This window comes from Rana temporaria, chromosome 9 (genome assembly GCF_905171775.1).
Source record: "Rana temporaria chromosome 9, aRanTem1.1, whole genome shotgun sequence".
Classification (NCBI taxonomy): Eukaryota; Metazoa; Chordata; class Amphibia; order Anura; family Ranidae; genus Rana; species Rana temporaria.
Genome location: NC_053497.1, coordinates 52,198,364 through 52,216,204, shown reverse-complemented (window position 1 = coordinate 52,216,204; position 17,841 = coordinate 52,198,364). Strand labels below are relative to the sequence as shown.

General features: G+C 44.1%; 1 protein-coding gene across 4 annotated transcripts in view; it reads right to left on the bottom strand.

Annotated features, from left to right (window-relative positions):
* Nucleotides 1–4,643: 4,643 nt before the first annotated feature.
* LOC120913491 (serine/threonine-protein phosphatase 1 regulatory subunit 10-like) overlaps nt 4,644–17,841 on the bottom strand; it is a 30,177-nt gene continuing 16,979 nt past the window's right edge. For 2 of the 4 annotated variants that reach the window (XM_040323454.1, XM_040323455.1), the window contains 13 exons: nt 17,147–17,317; nt 16,961–17,063; nt 16,601–16,710; nt 14,899–14,999; nt 14,576–14,720; nt 14,291–14,476; nt 13,950–14,196; nt 13,721–13,796; nt 12,229–12,417; nt 11,871–11,985; nt 10,798–10,908; nt 5,665–6,114; nt 4,644–5,557 (listed from right to left, as the gene is read on the bottom strand). In XM_040323454.1, the coding sequence (XP_040179388.1) occupies nt 5,448–5,557; nt 5,665–6,114; nt 10,798–10,908; nt 11,871–11,985; nt 12,229–12,417; nt 13,721–13,796; nt 13,950–14,196; nt 14,291–14,476; nt 14,576–14,720; nt 14,899–14,999; nt 16,601–16,710; nt 16,961–17,063; nt 17,147–17,317 (2,114 nt within the window). In that variant the 3' untranslated portion in view covers nt 4,644–5,447. The remainder of the gene's footprint in view (nt 5,558–5,664; nt 6,115–10,797; nt 10,909–11,870; nt 11,986–12,228; nt 12,418–13,720; nt 13,797–13,949; nt 14,197–14,290; nt 14,477–14,575; nt 14,721–14,898; nt 15,000–16,600; nt 16,711–16,960; nt 17,064–17,146; nt 17,318–17,841) is intronic. The other 2 variants (XM_040323457.1, XM_040323456.1) reach the window with 2 other exon arrangements.

Below are 17,841 nucleotides of genomic sequence, written 5' to 3'. Positions count from 1 at the left end.
TCGGACTGTCCGCTCGTCTGTACGGGGCCTAACTCGTACCCCGAGGAAACTATTCGCAAACCCCCAACGGTCGTCCACTGAACCGCGATTTCGCGAAGCCGGTCCCCCACCCGAGACACGGGCGGGGGCAGACCTTCAGGCGGAAGCAGGCATGTCCGCAGGCTTAATAAAGTAGTGTAAAAGAGGCCTATATACACTGCTTAGCGCCACTTGGATGAATACCTATACACAACCTAGAGTAAAAGAAAAAAGATCCAAATCTTAGGTTAACTGCTAAATGAATAGCAGACAACCTAAACAAAAGCAGCTGTTTAGAAAGAAAAGCATATATAAACAAGTACTTTAACACTTATTGAAAAGGTAAGTCCATTCAACAAAAATAAAGCACAACAGCGCTACTCTATAGGTGGTGTTATCACTCCCACCAAGCAGTCCAAAAATCAATGCTAAGAAGCAGATGAGAAATGTCCCAGAAGGAGTGTTGAAAAAGAAAGAAAATTAGCAGCGTGCACCATCCACCAAAAATCTTCTTAATTCACCAGTTGTGATCACTCGCCCCGTCGGGGTTCAAACTCACCGCAATGAAATATAAAATACGCCTTTCAGTGAATAACACTTCATTAACCATGGATCTCAGTGGACAGCTTCTATCATGGAACCAGATGCTTTAACCAGTTAAGCCCCGGACCAATATGCAGCCTAAAGACCCAAGGTGTTTTTACAGTTCGGGACTGCGTCGCTTTAACAGACAATTGCGCGGTCGTGCGACGTGGCTCCCAAACAAAATTGGCGTCCTTTTTTCCCCACAAATAGAGCTTTCTTTTGGTGGTATTTGATCACATCTGCGGTTTTTAGTTTTTGCGCTATAAACAAAAATAGAGCGACAATTTTGAAAAAAATGCAATATTTTTAACTTTTTGCTGTAATAAATATCCCCCAAAAACATATATAAAAACATTTTTTTTCCTCAGTTTAGGCCGATACGTATTCTTCTACCTATTTTTAGTAAAAAAAATCGCAATAAGCGTTTATCGATTGGTTTGCGCAAAATTTATAGTGTTTACAAAATAGGGGATAGTTTTATTGCATTTTTATTAATTTTTTTTTTTTTACTACTAATGGCGGCGATCAGCAATTTTTTTTGTGACTGCGACATTATGGCGGACACTTCGGACAATTTTGACACATTTTTGGGACCATTGTCATTTTCACAGCAAAAAATGCATTTAAATTGCATTCTTTATTGTGAAAATGACAGTTGCAGTTTGGGAGTTAACCACAGGTGGCACTGTAGGAGTTAGGGTGCACCTAGTATGTGTTTACAACTGTTTGGGGGTGTGGCTGTAGGAATGACGTCATCGATCGTGTCTTCCCTATAAAGGGAATGACGCGATCGATGCGCCGCCATAGTGAAGGACGGGGAAGCCGTGTTTACACACGGCTCTCCCCGTTCTTCAGCTCCGGGGAGCGATCGCGACGGAGCGGCTATAAACAAATAGCCGCGCCGTGGTCCCGGATCGCTCCCCGAGCGGACCCGACCTCCGCATGTAGCGGGGGGGGTCCCGATCGGACCCCCCACCCGCTAATAGGCGAGGACGTACGTGTACGCCCATGTGCCTGTACGTGCCATATTGTGGACGTATATGTACATGCGGGGGTCGGGAACTGGTTAAGGACCATTCATTCAAACAGTAATAGGCATTTGAAAATATCACCAGATCCTCATGCGATCTGCATCAGTGTCTCCTCCTCACACCGCTGACAGGTTACCAGGCAGAGTTAAAGCTGCCTCGTCCTGCTTCGGTGGAACGCGGGGATCCTTCAAATGTATGGTGTAGCAAGCGCCCTGACTAGTTTCACCAGTGAATGGCTTCTACGGAGGGAGGCTTGTTAGGCTTGCGGAACCAGGTGCGCTGCTGCCCCGCAGCGGGGGTCTTAGCACCTTGCAAACCTCCCCCCACCGTAAAGGGTGGGCGAAAAAAACGCTTGGGGGTAGTAAAGGAGGGTCCTTGCCCATGGCGGGGTCCCCAGCCCTTCCCAGACTGTGGGAACAGCATGCTCTTACCACCCGTGGCATCCATAATGATGCCATTCAGGGAAGTCCCAAAAGGACCGTTCACCCCTAAAAAGGCAATCCACCAAGGCCTTCTTTGAGGACTGGTCCGCAGACCAGCACTTCAGCCACACAAGGCGGCGCAGTACCACCGCATAGGCGGAAGCCCTGGAAGCAAGAGCGTAACCAGGACCGACTCACAGACACATTTAAGACCCAGAACTAATCGTTCAGCCAGGTCCTTGCAGGTCTCGGAAGCATCCTGCTCCTGCAGCAAAAAACTTTGCTCGTACAGTCACCGTGGCACCAGAGCCCCGGCCAAAACCGGGCTCACAGCCGAACCCCCTACCGCGAAGATGGAGCGGGCCACAGCCTCCATTCTCCCATCCGCGGGGTCCTCAAAGGCAGGAGCCCCATCCACATGGTGGAACTCAACCCGGACACTGGAGGGTCCACGGACGGAGGAGAGACCCACTTTACTAAAAAGGTCCTCCACAAAAAGACAACGAGTCGCAAGCAAAAACTGTCTGTGGCATATCCCATTCCTTGAAAACAAACTGTCCCAAAAAAGGAACACACTGCATGGCGGTTTGCGGGACCCAAAAAGGACTGGCACAGCAGGTGCCCCCGCCCCATCCTCAAGTCCTGAGTATTATGCAGAAAAAACTAGCTCCAAGTAACCGACCCTGACCAGAGTCGCTCTCACTGTGCGCGTGGGTTAAGCCCGTATCATCTGACAATAGTGTCAGAAATAACCCCAGAAGCAGGCCAGGGAGGGGGGCGCTAATATACCCCCCAGCCGGCCACCAGCCGCTTCAACCTGGCGAGAAAAAACACCACCGACATTGCCATAGCAGATGTGGCAGGGGGAGGGGCAGCAAGGGTTAACTCAGGCTTACAGGGGAGAAGTACCTGTCCAGGCCTCCCAATGCCCCCCCGCTGTGTCACCTACCTGCAAAGCAGAAGTGCCCACGGTCACCTCCCGGCCGTTACAGAGCATGGGGGGGCCCCCCGGGAAATTCACCACCCCTCCCGGTGCAGCGCGGTCTGAGAGAGCCTATGCGTGTGTGGAGAAGCAACGTCCGCTAAACGGCATGGCTGTCGGCCAGACACACTGTGACAAAGCCATAAAAGACCGGTCATATGTGTGCCCTAGAACCGAAATTCCCCGGCCGCCCCTGGAGCAACGGGGCCTGTCGTGGACGTCCCAAAGCTGAGCTAAGAGCCGGCACACGCTCGATGGCCGAACATGGGGGGACTACAAGAGTCAAGACCCAGCCTGTCACCCAGCCAGCTGTTGATAGAAGAATCTCAGGATACAAAAATGCAGGAACAAAATAATAAAAAGCGAAAAAAAAAAAAAAAAATCTCCAGAAAAAAAAAAAAAAAAAATCTCCAGAAGTGCCTGACCTCTCCTGTCGTTAGGCAGGAAAAAACTAAGGCTGCTAGAGCAGGGTGTGGGTTATACCCGGGGGGCCACGCCCCCTGGGAGGAGCTGCACTGAGGAATGTGTTGTTAACACTTAAAGTGCTTTTTTTCTGCCTAAACTCTCCTAAAGGGAAGCGGATATAACCCTACTGTCAAAGGATGATGTGCCATCTATGAACGGAAGAGAAAACAAGCTGATGGGGATTCTGTCCGGGAGATCGGATTGGATGACGGTTGGAAGCGAACTGCCTGCTCATTTCATCTAACAACCCCATAGAGAACAGCGGGGTGTATGTCCATGTCCGCTCTGCATAGTGGAGCGGACACTGGACCTGTCATCCACCTGCTCAGTGGGAAACAGCAGACACAGATTCCTCCCTGAGCAAGCGGAGCCACTTGATTCACTGATTTTTGTGCGGGGCTCAGCTTTAAAGTATCTTCTGGTGAAATTGTAGCATAAGACTCATAATCAAAACACATCACCTTCTCATTGGATTTATTTATCATCTACAAAGTTTACAAATAAGTCCCAAACAAAGGAATTTTTTAGGGACCCATAAAAAGCAAAAATACATTAAAAGTGATACAATATATTCTCAAACAGTTTTCACAGAAAACAATTTTCCAGAACAGAAACCAAAACCTCCTTCCCACTTTGTGGTACCAATGAGACTGAAAGCCAGAGTTTCCCCCTTTAACACTGTATGTAAATACACTTTGGGAGCGATAACAAAAAACTGTATTAAACTGGTATCAAAACTTCAAACTTAGTATATATACTGTTGATTAGGGATGAGCTGTGGGCCAAAGTAGGTCAATGATGCAAGTACGGTAGGGCCCATTTTGTATACATGCAGCTGTGCAGCAGGGATGCTTCTGACTTAAAGTAGAACTATAGGCAAAACTTTTTTTATTTCCATATTTTTTTTTTCGCCATCTGTATCCCATTGCAGAGATTTGCCTACATTTCCTGTACCACAGCCAAACAGAAATGAGGGGAAACATCTGAAAATGAAGGGAATTCCTTGGGAACTCCCAGGTTACTATAACTAGCATCCCTATTGAAAGATTTTCCCTGTTACTTTTCTGGGGACAACCCAAAATTTGGGGTTCTTTTACTTTCAACGATAATGGTAAACAGGACAAATAGAGGAGGGTGAATCTCATTAATGGGGGGCACAGACAGCAATATAAACCGACAGGTGTTCCAATTCCTCTCTACTCTATCCAAAACTAAAAGTTTTACCTTTATACTCTAACCCAATATGGTCCTGAACTCATATTGGGTCAATGATGTCTTGAGCATCCCTGCTTCTTTGTGTATGTCAGCTGCAGGATGGCAAATCTCCTACCCACACGTCATTGGCCCAGCAATGGCAGCTAATCTCTAGGTTCGGACTGAACCTAGAGCTTGAACCCGAGCTCATCACTACTGATGAACATAGCTCATAACTTCTCAACATACATATTTTTATAAATATAAAAAAAAAAAAAGTATAAAACACAGATAGTTGAGAGATTTCCATTGCTGGTCTAGTACACCACAGTGCATATTTTGGGAAATATTCCCATTTTAGTGTAAAAGTCAGCAGTCAGTGTTAATACTTGTAAGTCTTTGCAAGTTTTTCTTTGAAGTTGCACTGAAGAGAGGAGCCAAGTTACCCAGCTATGGATAAGCCACCGCCATGTATTTAGTGTTATTGGGTTGTCAGAAGATAATGAATGCTGGGATGGCCAACACTGAAAAATGTGCAAGAAAAAAAAGACAACTGGAAAAAGCCAAAAGGTCTCATCTTCATCAGTGGTATTTCAAGGTCACCCAGTAAGGAGTGGAAAAGAGACTGACTTTTTTTTTCAAGTAACAGAAAGTATACTGAAGGAAAAAATGTAGGCCTCACAGAAGCCATAATGTTATAAAGTTCAATTTGTTCGTTTTTTTTCAGGAAAACACTGATTTGGTCAGTTTTTAAGGTAGAGGTGGTCCATTAATTCCTGGGTGGTAGAAGGCACAATCGTTTTCATATCGACAGCTGCCCTTGTATCTGAAATGTCGACACACCGGTCGAAAGGACATATCTGAAAAAAAAAAAAAAAGATATTTGTAAACCATGACATAGATTTTATGTCTTTAAAGATTTCATAATCGAATATTTATGAGAATAATAATAATAATAATAATTTACCTCCGCCTTGACCATGTCCGTGCTCTCCCCCATGGCCTCTGTGCTCTCCTCCATGGCCCCTGTGCTCCCCTCCATGGCCTCTGTGCTCTCCTCCATGGCCCCTGTGCTCTCCTCCATGGCCTCTGTGCTCTCCTCCATGGCCCCTGTGCTCTCCTCCATGGCCCCTGTGCTCTCCTCCATGGCCTATACTGTATGGACCATCGCGTCCACGAGGCCCCCTTTCTCCTCCCCTTCCACCTCGTCCTCTGAATCCTGGGTCACCTCCTCTGCTTCCTCTGCCTCTGTGAAATGGGGGAGGATGTCCTCTATCCCCTCTCATTCCGCCTCCTCTCCCCACCATGGGCTCATGATGATCACCTCTAATTTCATTTGGTGGCGGTTCCCAATAACCTTCATGTTGTGGAGGAGGTGGACCCATCATTCGTGGACCACCAGGAGGTCCATGTGGCCCTACAAAAAATAAAAACATATGTTAAGTTTCTGTTTAAATCCTTACTGCATGGATTTGTCAACAAGTATTACTTCAGTATTTCAAGGACTGGCATGACAGATATAGGTAACCAAACAAGATTGCATTCACTTATTTATATAGTGCTAACCATTTTCTGAAGAGCCTTAGGCTTGGTTCACATATATGCAAATCAGATTCGCAAAACATATGAACCAGACAGGCTTTCAATGGAGCCGCTTTACATGTCGGGTTCTTTTTGGAAAGAGTCCTGTGCGATTTTGAGTCCGGGTTCAAGAGCAAATTCAAGTAAATATTTGCACCTGAATCACACCCGATCAGGTGAACAAAACAGGAGCTGGACATGTGTGAACCTAGCTTTAGAAAACTCTAAACCAGTTACAAGCAGATTTTTTTTTTAAGCATACCAAGGAATAAGGAACATAAAAAGTTAACCGAGTGGATAAAACTCCCAAAAGGTTTTTCTTTGTATGCTTAAAGGGTTGTTTCAGCTTTGCCAAAAAAAAACTGCCTATCTAGGTAAGGGACCCTTGCTATAGGTGTAGGCCATTGACATACCTCCCGAAGCGTGTCTGAAATACCCCCAGAAAAAAGGTATTATCCTTTTCGGATTTGTTGTTAAGGCTTTGCTTATTTTAGTCAAAGCTGCACAGTTTGTTTTTATCTACAGGTGCCCCTTACCTGCATAAGCAGTTTTTGTTAAAGGTGAACTAACCCTTTAAGTTAGTGAATTTGATGGTACAGAAACCCACAGGGATGCTATGTGGCACCTGTGATTGATAATATAAAAAACTCCATTACCACCTTGATAGGCCATCATCCAATCATCATGGCTTAAAGGGGTTGTAAAGGTTCGTTTTTTTATTTTCCAAATAGGTTCCTTTAAGCTAGTGCATTGTTGGTTCACTTACCTTTTCCTTAGTTTTCCCTTCTAAATGTTTTTTTTTCTTTGTATGAATTTCTCACTGCCTGTTCCTCCTCAGTAAGCTGTTCTGGCTGACTAACCCCCAGCCAGACGGTGGGGGCAAGCTTACTGATGAGAAAAAGGAAGTGAGAAATTCAGACAAAGCAATAAAACATTTAGAAGGGAAATTGAAGGAAAATGTAAGTTAACCAAAAATGCACTAGCTTAAAGGAACATATTTAGAAAAGAAACAAACCTTTATGACCCCTTTAAAAGAATGACTTTTATTGGACTGGAGTTATAAATAAAATCAGAATAATGGTAAATAAAAAATCTGGACCCCCTTCAGCAGCTGGTGGACTTTGTAGTCTAATGTGCTGTTGGGGAGATTTCCCTACACTTCTGGTCACAGAGCCACAAAAGACAATAAGTAGTAATATAATCAAACCCAGGGCCGGCGCTACCACTAAGCGAAGTAAGCAGCCGCTTGGAGCGCACTACCACCTAGGGCGCAAGTGCCAGCTGCGAGTGGGACAGATCAGCAGGGGGATCGGAGCACACTGAGAGCTCCAGAGAGAGAGAGATGAGCTGGGCGTATCACAGCCAGCTCTGACATCTATCCCCTCCCCTTGCTGCCCACACAGCCAGTTAGAGGAGAGGAGCTGCTTTTACTCCTCCCCTCCTCTCCTTGTGTCTGCCCCGCCCACTCTCCCCGGCATACAGGGGATGTGGGCGGGAATTTTTAAGCACAGCAAACAGAAGGGAAAGATGGAGGAGTGTGATATCCATCCAGTGAGTGAGTACACTGTACACTGATGTAGGGGTGGCCTTCATTCCCTTCTCTCTCTCTCTCTCTTCACCTTTCTTTCTTTCTCTCTCCCTATTATCTATCTATCTATCTATCTGTCAGATTATCTATCTATCTATCTATCTATCTATCTATCTATCTATCTATCTGTCTATCTATCTATCTGTCAGATTATCTATCTATCTATCTATCTATCTTTCTTTCTCCTCCCTTTCTTTCTTTCTTTCTCCTCCCTTTCTTTCTTTCTTTCTCCTCCCTTTCTTTCTTATTTTCTTTCTTTCTTTCTTTCTTTTCTTTCTTTCTCCTCCCTTTCTTTCTTTCTCCTCCCTTTCTTTCTTTCTTCCTCCTCCCTTTCTTTCTTTCCTTTTTTCTCCTCCCTTTCTTTCTTTCTTTCTCCTCTCTTTCTTTCTTTCTTTCTTTCTTTCTTTCTTTTCTCTTTCTTTCTTTCTTTCTGTCTTTCTCCTCCCTTTCTTTCTTTCTCCTCCCTTTCTTTCTATCTGTCAGATTATCTATCTATCTATCTATATATCTCTCTTTCTCCTTTTTCTTTCTTTCTTTCTTTCTTTCTCCTCCTCCCTTTCTTTCTCCTCCCTTTCTTTTCTTTCTTTTTCTTTCTCTTTTTTTCTTTCTCCTCCCTTTCTTTCTTTCTTTTCTTTTCTCTCTTTCGCTCTTTCTTTCCTTTTCTTTTCTTTTCTTTCTTTCTCCTCCCTTTCTTTCTTTCTTTCTTTTCTCTTTCGTTCTTTCTTTCTTTCTCTCTCCTCCCTTTCTTTCTTTCTTTCTTTTTTTCTCAAAATTATCTATCTATCGGTGAAGATGTCAGATTATCTATCTATCTATTTGATTATCTATCTATCTATCTATCTATCTATCTGTCAGATTATCTATCTATCTATCTATCTATCTATCTATCTATCTGTCAGATTATCTATCTTTCATTCTTTTTCTCTTTCTTTCTTTCTTTCTTTCTTTCTCCTCCCTTTCTTTCTTTCTTTCTTTCTCCTCCCTTTCTTTCTTTCTTTCTTTCTTTCTTTCTCCTCCCTTTCTTTCTTTCTTCTTTCTTTCTTTCTTCCTCCTCCCTTTCTTTCTTTCCTTTTTTCTCCTCCCTTTCTTTCTTTCTTTCTTTCCTTTTTTCTCCTCCCTTTCTTTCTTTCTTTCTTTCTCTTTCTTTCTCCTCCCTTTCTTTTCTTTTCTTTCTTTCTTTCTCCTCCCTTTCTTTCTTTCTTTTCTCTTTCTTTCTTTCTTTTCTCTTTCTTTCTTTTCTCTTTCTTTCTTTCTCCTCCCTTTCTTTCTTTCTCCTCCCTTTCTTTCTTTCTCCTCCCTTTCTTTCTTTCTTTTCTCTTTCTTTCTTTTCTCTTTCTTTCTTTTCTCTTTCTTTCTTTTCTCTTTCTTTCTCCTCCCTTTCTTTCTTTCTCCTCCCTTTCTTTCTTTCTCCTCCCTTTCTTTCTATCTGTCATATTATCTATCTATCTATCCTTCTCCTTTTTCTTTCTCTTTCTTTCTTTCTTTCTCCTCCCTTTCTTTCTCCTCTCTTTCTTTTTCTTTCTTTTTTTCTTTCTCCTCCCTTTCTTTCTTTCTTTTCTTTTCTCTCTTTCGCTCTCTTTCTTTCCTTTTCTTTTTTTCTCTTTCTTTCTCCTCCCTTTCTTTCTTTCTTTTTTTCTCAAAATTATCTATCTATCGGTGAAGATGGGGGGGGCGCCACAGGCTTTGCTCGCACAGGGCGCCTGAACACCTAAGGCCAGCCCTGGGCGCAACCACAGCCCCTGTTCTGTGTGAGCTCGGCTCTCCTCTCCTAATCGCTCGTTGTGCGCCGCCACCACTAATCCCTCATGTGTCCCGCTGAGCGCCCTGCTGCACTGTTACATCTTCTAGACCGGTCACACAGCGCTGCTCCGGGACTCCTTTGCTCTAGCCTGTCCCTCTGGTGCAGCGCTGTGTGTCTGTGTGTGCAGCGGAGGGGCGGGGCTCAATGGAGATGGGAGCCCGGAGCATTGAGAGGAGCAGCTGACCTCCGTGGAGCGGGAGGATGGCGCTGGCCTGGTCTCGGCGGGGACACTGTGGAGCGGGAGGATGGCGCTAGCCTGGCCCCTGAGCAGAGACTGGATGATGGTCGATGACGATGAAGCCACAAACAGCCGAGGTAGGAGGAGGACGGATCCCTTCTGAACTACATTACACTGTCTGTGGAGTGCCGAGTGGGGGTTCTGTCTGTGTGGTGTGTGTGAGAGTCAGGTGGGCCAGTCACAGTGTATGTGTCAGGTAAGGGGGGTCAGTGTGTCAGGTGAGGGGGGGGGGGTCAGTGTGTCAGGTGAGGGGGGGTCATTGTGTCAGGTGAGGGGGGTCAGTGTATGTGTCAGATAAGGGGGGTGTCAGATAGGTCACATGTGTTGCAAGGGCAGAGTAAAGTGATGTCAGGGGCGCAGCGGGGAGGGGGGGGGCGCAAAATTAGGATTCGCCTAGGGTGTCAAAGATCCTTGCACCGGCCCTGATCAAACCCCCTTATTAGCTGTCACTAGAATAGGTGTTCCCCACTGAAAGATTTCCCTTTATCTCCTGTTGGGCTAAAAACATTAATATTTTGGATCTCTCATTGTTGACAGTGAACACAAAAGCCAAAATAGGGAAGATGCATCTTTCCAAAGGGAACACAGCAATGAAAACATGATACAACACATTTACAATCTATCCAAAATTAACCCTTCCTCTGATCTCAGGTACACGCTAAAAAATGGTAAACAGATGCCTTGACTTTCTTCACTAGGACCTTGGCTGTTTGAAATCCCCTTAACCAACAAAGCAATGCAGCACTGTTAATGACAAAGTTTGGAAAGCCTTTCTTCCATGTGCACCCAAAGAATTTGTTGTACAATTATTTCATAAGCGTTGCAAACAGTGACAGATTGTCTTACAACCTCCCGAAAACTTTTATGGCAAGCCAAGTCGAAAGTAAATTACCTGGAAATGGCCCACCAGGCCCGGGTGGTGGGTAATGTTGAGGAGGCAGCTGCTGTAGTGGGTTTTTAGGTGCAGGTGGTGGAAAGCCATTGGAGGCAGACATGGGTCCCGCTAGAAAAGAGATACAAAACATTTTTTTTATTAAACTAAAGTCCTGAGAGATCTTTAAAGCTAAATTCCAGGTACAAATACTTCAATGAAATAAGGTCCTCAACAGCCATAAAGGCTAGAATACTTTGTGTGCACCAAATGCCTTTGCAAACCTAGGTATTACCCAAGAAAAGGCATGCACCCACCCAGTACAGTCTGCCTGCAGAAAACGGCAGGAGGGGGCAGAGACAAGATCAGTCACCCTGTACAAGTAGCAGTGACCACTCTTACTACACAAAGCTGTTGCGCAGAGGCACTGGATTACTGCACACATCTGATTGTAATACACAAATCATGCCAAGATTCACAGTGTGTGCGTGTGTGTATACACAAGTCTGAATTTCAGTATCATGGCAGCTTTCGAAAGGCACTGATAAGGGGGTACAGCTGGGTGGCACTGAAGGGCATCGATACTTGGGTGATGTCTCTCTGACAAAAGCCAGTGATCGGCTTTTTTTCTGCTCACGCTGTCAGCCCGAGCAGAAAAAGAGCCGATTGCTGATCTTTTGTTTACATCACATGATCAACTGTCATTGGCTGACAGCTGATCACGTGGTAAGGGGCCGGGATCATTGACTCGGTGATCACAGAGCGCACATAATTAAGGTTCACGCTATAGCTGTCATTAGGCTATAGCGCGGACTGGAAGCGGTTACGTACTAAAGTATGTTGCCATTACATGATCGTGCGCATTTTTAAAGCGTGACATGTTAGATATCCATTTACTCTGTGTAACATTTTTTTATATTTTATCGAAAAATCGGGTTTTATATTGTGTTTGTTTGCATTCAAATGAATGTGCAATATGCTGTGTTAATGCAGTAGGCATCAAGAGGAAAACGTTTTTCTAGTTGCTTCTGCTTAGGAAAAACTGTAGCTTACACAATAAACTTTGCGACCACGAAAAAAAAAAAAGAAATTACCTGGTGCTGGTGTGGCCTGACCCTGGTTCTGCAGCGAGCCAAGAAGCTGCTTGATCTTATCGGAGAAGTCTGGTTGCTTCATCAGATCTTCTGGATTAGCATTACCCTGGGCTCCCTGCAACACAAAATTTGTGGAAAAGTGATAAATACAAATAGCACAATGCAAAACTAACACTTAAAAATCTGATGCAACAGGAAAATGCATGTTTAGCCAGGTAAGCTATCAAATCTCATTGGCTGTTACTGCTGAAAAGAAGAATCATTATGGCAAGTACTGTTATAGCCAAGTGAACTGAGTCTAGATTTACAAAGATAGACCATGGATCACAAATGGTGCACAACATGCAAATCTACTCACCATGATGGAAGTCAGAATCTCTTGCATGGTGCCTGGCAGTGGGTTTGTTTGTGACTTTGGATTTCCCACACTGCCCATTAGGTTAGCAAGTACAGGAGGTAGCTTAGCACCAGATGACAGGTCTGGAGACTGAGACCCTCCAATTTCATCCATTGATTCAACATAAGAACTATCATCCATGGAACAATCCTAATGAAAGCAAGAAAAAGTGAGGTTTGTAATAAAAATGACTTTCATACTCAAGTTTCAAACAACGGTAACTAATTATAATGTTTTAGTTACAAAATATGCTCTCCAGCCGACAGATCTTTTTTTTTTATGTGTTTAATAAAGAGCAACTGTAACTTATGATTTTCCTCTAATCAGCTCCCACAATTACCTGAGTATCTCAAATCCAGTGATCTTCTCTGTGTAACCCTACACAGCCTTGTCTTTGAAAGCAGGCCCTATTTATTTCTATAGGCAAGCAATACTCTGCTGGACCACTCAGGCCATCATAGATATGGCTTACCTATAAATACATAGGGCTGTGGGCATGCAAGCACACGACAAGGAAGATCCAAGATGCACATCTTCAAAAGAAGAATGCTGTGTTGCTAGGTATGACTGCATAGTGAAGACCACTGGATCGAGAAGGTGATATCATTTTAAGCTGATGAGCTGCAGTCAGAGAGGGTAATTAAAATGGAAAAAAATGTTAACTTAACACTTTTTAAAAACTTCCCCCCGCCTCCCATCTGTCCTGCATACTTTGTAGCAGAGATCTTTGTACTTACCTATTGTTAGTCTGGTCCAGTCACTTGATCCAGCTGTTTTGGCACTGTCTGGCTGCATTCACACCTAAGCGTTTTTACGCCCGACGCTATTGCAGCCTGAAATACGCTGGAGGGGTGATTTAACATTGTCGGCTATGGAGATGGTTCACATCTCCACGCCGAACGCCGTATGCCTGAAGCTCAAAACAAGTCCCGGACCCTTTTTTTCCAGGCGGCTTTCGGCGTTCGACATAGCCGACAATGTTAAATCACCCCTCCGGCTTATTGTAGGCTAAAAAACGTCGCGTTTTGTCGCGGCAAATCGAGGGACAAAACGCTGCAATTTGTCGCGGCAAATCGCGGTACAATACGCCGCGTTCAGGTGTGAATGCAGCCTCAGTGAGCAGCTACTGCAGGGGGAGGAAGGAGTGCTGACAATGGCTGAACAATGGGAGCCTATGGGTTATGTTACAGCACTGGAAATTCTTAGCCATTGTTAAATGCTCCCTTAAACAGGAAGCCAGAGCTGACGAATCATACAACTGGACCAGATAAAAAAAAAAAGTAACAAGTACAGCGATAGTATGAAGAGAAGATGGCCAGGACCTTGTTGCAGGAAATTATTTGAATTTGAGAGGAAAGTTATGTCAGGCGGGCTTCATGCTGGGGGATGACTAAAGGTATCTATCATTGTGGCTTGAAGTAGTACCTTAAGAAAAAAAAAAAAAAACACATACCTCATCCAGTGGTATAAGCTTTGGAGGCATCGGTTCATAAGGCTCAGGGTCCGGTTCATGTGGGGTGTCAGGAACACTGCAGGGAATAATAATTAAAAAAAAAGTTTAAACTTGGCAGTCTGAATAAAATAAATTCACACCCTTAAAGCTTGTGTACAGACCATGCTGTAAAAAACAAACAAAAGGCTCATGTGAAACTTGTTTTACAGTGCTCGATATGCAAACTAACCTTTCCTTGGAGAGAAAAAGCTCTTGCAGGATGCCCATCTCCCGCTCAGCTTGGGTGTGCTTTTCTGTGCTGTTGCTCCCATTTTGTACAAGTGTTCCCAGGTGCAAAAACGGCCGTGGAAAGACCCAAGGAGTGACTTCCTCCATGGTGTCATGACTAAGCCGACGGGCGTTTTGGAATGCCTGACGATCCTTCTGCATCTCTCGCTTGGCAGCTTCACCAAAGTCCTTAATCTTGTTCACATTAACTATAAGTAGGCATAGAAGGAAAGACGGTTAAAAGCTGTACAGAGCCATGTGGTCTACAAAAATACAATGTCAGAGATTGGATATTCCATGTACCTCTCTCCGTTTCATCTAACTCAAAGTAGAAGTACTCCCGAAGTTGACTCTCTTCTTGCCAGCTAACCTTTTTTTTCTTCTTTCCCTTTTTAGTTAGTTGGGGAACTTCTGGCTCAGCAGGTTTCACAGCTGCTGGGGCTGGGGCAGGTGTAGGTGCAGATACGGATACTGATACTGATGCTGATACTGCAAAATGAAAGACAAATTAGGCATATGAGAAATATATGCAGAAGGAGAATAGACAGGAATGGTTAAAGCCTGGAAGAGTATAGAATGAGGTCTTACTGTCCATAGGCTCAGGGAGCTCAACAGGAACTGGAGTTCCAGGTCGTTCCACTTCCATTGCCTCAGCTGGGGGCTCTGGTTCCGGAGAAGAGGGCTTGGTGACTGCTGGTACATCACCTTGGGGCTTGCTGTCAAATGGACAGGGCTGTATAAACAATACAAATGTGGTTTTAGATCTCTGTAGGGCAGTTTCAAAAACATTTTAAACACAACCTGTATTTATAGAATTATATATCCCAGATGACCAATGAATACTCGAGATTATGTAAATATATCAGGCTACCATAAAAACATTCCAGTGTTTTTTTAAGCAGTGAAGTTACCTTATTGCTAGTTGGAGAAACTGCTTTCTTCTTCTTTTTAATCTTAAGTCCAGTCATTGGTGCCGAATTCAGTGCATCCAAGAAACCTAAACTCTCAATAGCTACAGGGGGGGAAAAAAAATTGGATATTAGGCCCCTTTCACGAGGGCAGATAGAATACAGATTTTAACTGCGGATAGATGAAGTTATCTACCGCACCTAAAAATTCATACAATGCTTTTCTATGGCTCCATTCACACACTGCATTTAGCAACGGTTTCATCATATGGGGTTTTGTGTGGCTATAAAAAAATTATTTGACTGCGTCCAGGACCGATTTAGCGCAGACATCTGCATATAACCACAGTGCACTATTTCTCCTGTGGCTAACAGCGGCAATGAGGAAAGAAAAACAGGAAGCAGATTACAAATGGGAAAACGTGCAGCCGCACATAAACACTGCTAATTACAATGTACAACTGCAAGTGATCGCTGTACCTGGAGTCTTAGATTTTCAAAATAACAAAACTTTTAACAGTGGCAGAACAGCCGCCCGTTTGAAAGAGGCCTTACTAAAGAGTTTAAAATATTGCAATTTAAAAAAGCATCTTGAAAGAATGCTAGTCCTATGTAGCATGCACAATGGTCTCTACATCACCATCTAGTGTTTATTAGTGGAATTACATTAATCTGTTTGACAACAGTACTATAGCTGCATGTGTCATTCTTAAAGCAGAAATTAAAATGTTTGTTAACCCCCCCCCCCCAAAAAAAAAAAAGATCCCGTTCCCTTAATGCATCTTATACAGCACAGCATGTCATGTCATTTGGTCCCCTGTTGTACCTGTGATACTGCCTGGCTATACCCTACCTCTGTACTTTGATCACGATATAGCAGGGCTTCTGAGCCCTGACACCGTTGTCAGCATACCTGCTCTGCCTCCTGTGTCCTCTCCTCCATCCCCTCTCTGACTTTCTGCTCGTGTCAGCAGGGGAAGGGGAATTTCGATCCGAACAGAAATGGGAGCAGATACATATCAAAGCTAGGTACCCGCTTCTCCACTCTCCCCCCAAAAAAGTTCCAAATGTGGCAGGAAAGGAGGAGGCGGAAAAGTGGAACGTCCCCTTTTGGGTGAAGATCTGCTTTAACTGTATCTGAGCATCACAAACTTAAAACTATATTCAATGCATGCCCATAAAAGACACCTGAGCCTATGCCAGAAACCAGGAAGCAGCTGAGGAAATAGAAGTTTAAAATAAAATATACAATCCTATTTACTAATGCTAGTAGCATAGCGCTTAAAATAGTTAATGTGGATTGAGAGTTTTTCCTTCACTTCAAAAGACTACTAATCCTTAGGCTGCATTCACTCTACAGCGTTTTGTATCGCGGGCAGATTTGCCACGGATCTGCCCACGATTTGACAGCGCCGAGGTGTGAATGACAAAACGCGGGACCCGCATTCGAGATGCCATGCATTTGAAGTCACATTGTCACAACACAGAGCTGTACCGTAAATCTACGCTTAGCTGCAAGTGCACAACTCAAGGTACACAAAAGCTGACAGGCAGGGAATAGGGTTTATGACAAAAGGGACCAAAGGGGTCTCTTCTGTCATAAAAACACTACCCGTCAGTTTTCTTGTTTTCACTTTAAGTGAACTGTGAAAAAATGCAACCCCTGTAAATTAAGGAATACTTTAAAGTAGGTTATGACACATACGCTGTGGAGGAATGATCTTCACTTTGATCTCCTTGGCAGAATTTGGAATAGCATTAAGTGGCTTGTATTTCTTTTCTGCAGGTGTTACATCACTGGGTAGTGGAACCGAACTGTAAAAGACAACAAATGTAAGCAAAGCAACACAGCTGTAAACGTAAAAAAAAAAGGCAGCTTGTAATAAAAGGAAACACTGAAGAGTTAATAAAATGCATTTATGTGGAAACAGTCCCTTTAAATGGAGTCATGTGAATCAGCAGGCCTCCTAAACTCAGGACTACTGGCTGAGGCCACAAAGCTGCTGGCCGAGCATGCACACATTACAACCATTTAATGCTGACAGTGTGCACTATTTATTCTCACCTTTGTCGTTTAACAGGAACAGGTTTCATGTATTTGTCCGATATAAGTGGAACAGTAGCTGGCTTCTTAATGGGAGCTTGCGATGGCGTTTCCACCTCAAGACCTGTGTTAGGGTAAAAGAACAAAATTAGTCAAAGATAGGAGAAAAGGGTTCATTTACAGAGGAGAGTGCTTGTGGTCACTTACCTGTAGATCTGAACTTTGCATGACTAGGGGCAGTAGTGCGCTGTATTTTGGGTGTTTCTTTCTTTCTATCCACTTGATCCTCTACAAAGGACTCAGCTTTGGCTTCTGCAGTCTTATCAGGCACAGGAGACCGTCCTTTTGGGTCTTCTTTCTTTTTCTTCTTCTCCTTTTCTAGAAGAGCAAGACATATGAGAATTGTAAGGCTTGTTGAAATGGTAAGGTTTAGGGAGTGGCTGCAGTGGGAGAGAGTGCTGTGGTCTCCATAGAACAAAGCTGCTGTTAAGAAATCACCCCCCTCCGTTATTACCATTCCCCTGGTGTGTTTTCCATAATGCAAAATAAACTCAAGAGGGGGAGAGAGAGAGGGGGGAGAGAGAGGGGAGAGAGAGAGAGAGGGGAGAGAGAGAGAGGAGAGAGGGAGAGAGGGGGAGAGAGAGAGAGAGAGAGAGAGAGATTCTCGATAAACGCAGTGTCATATGTGCAGATCTGGGAGCTCTAGCACAGAGAATCCGCCACTGAAGTCCATGATACACAATAGTGTTTTAAGATGTACAAGGTGCGAACACCCTGTGGTTTTACAGATATCTGGGTTAATCTTCAAAATCGATCCATGTAAAGCCTCCCTGGAGGGCTAAACTAAATGTCCCCAGTTATTTTAGGAGAGAACTGTGCCGTTTTGGCTAAATACAGGATAT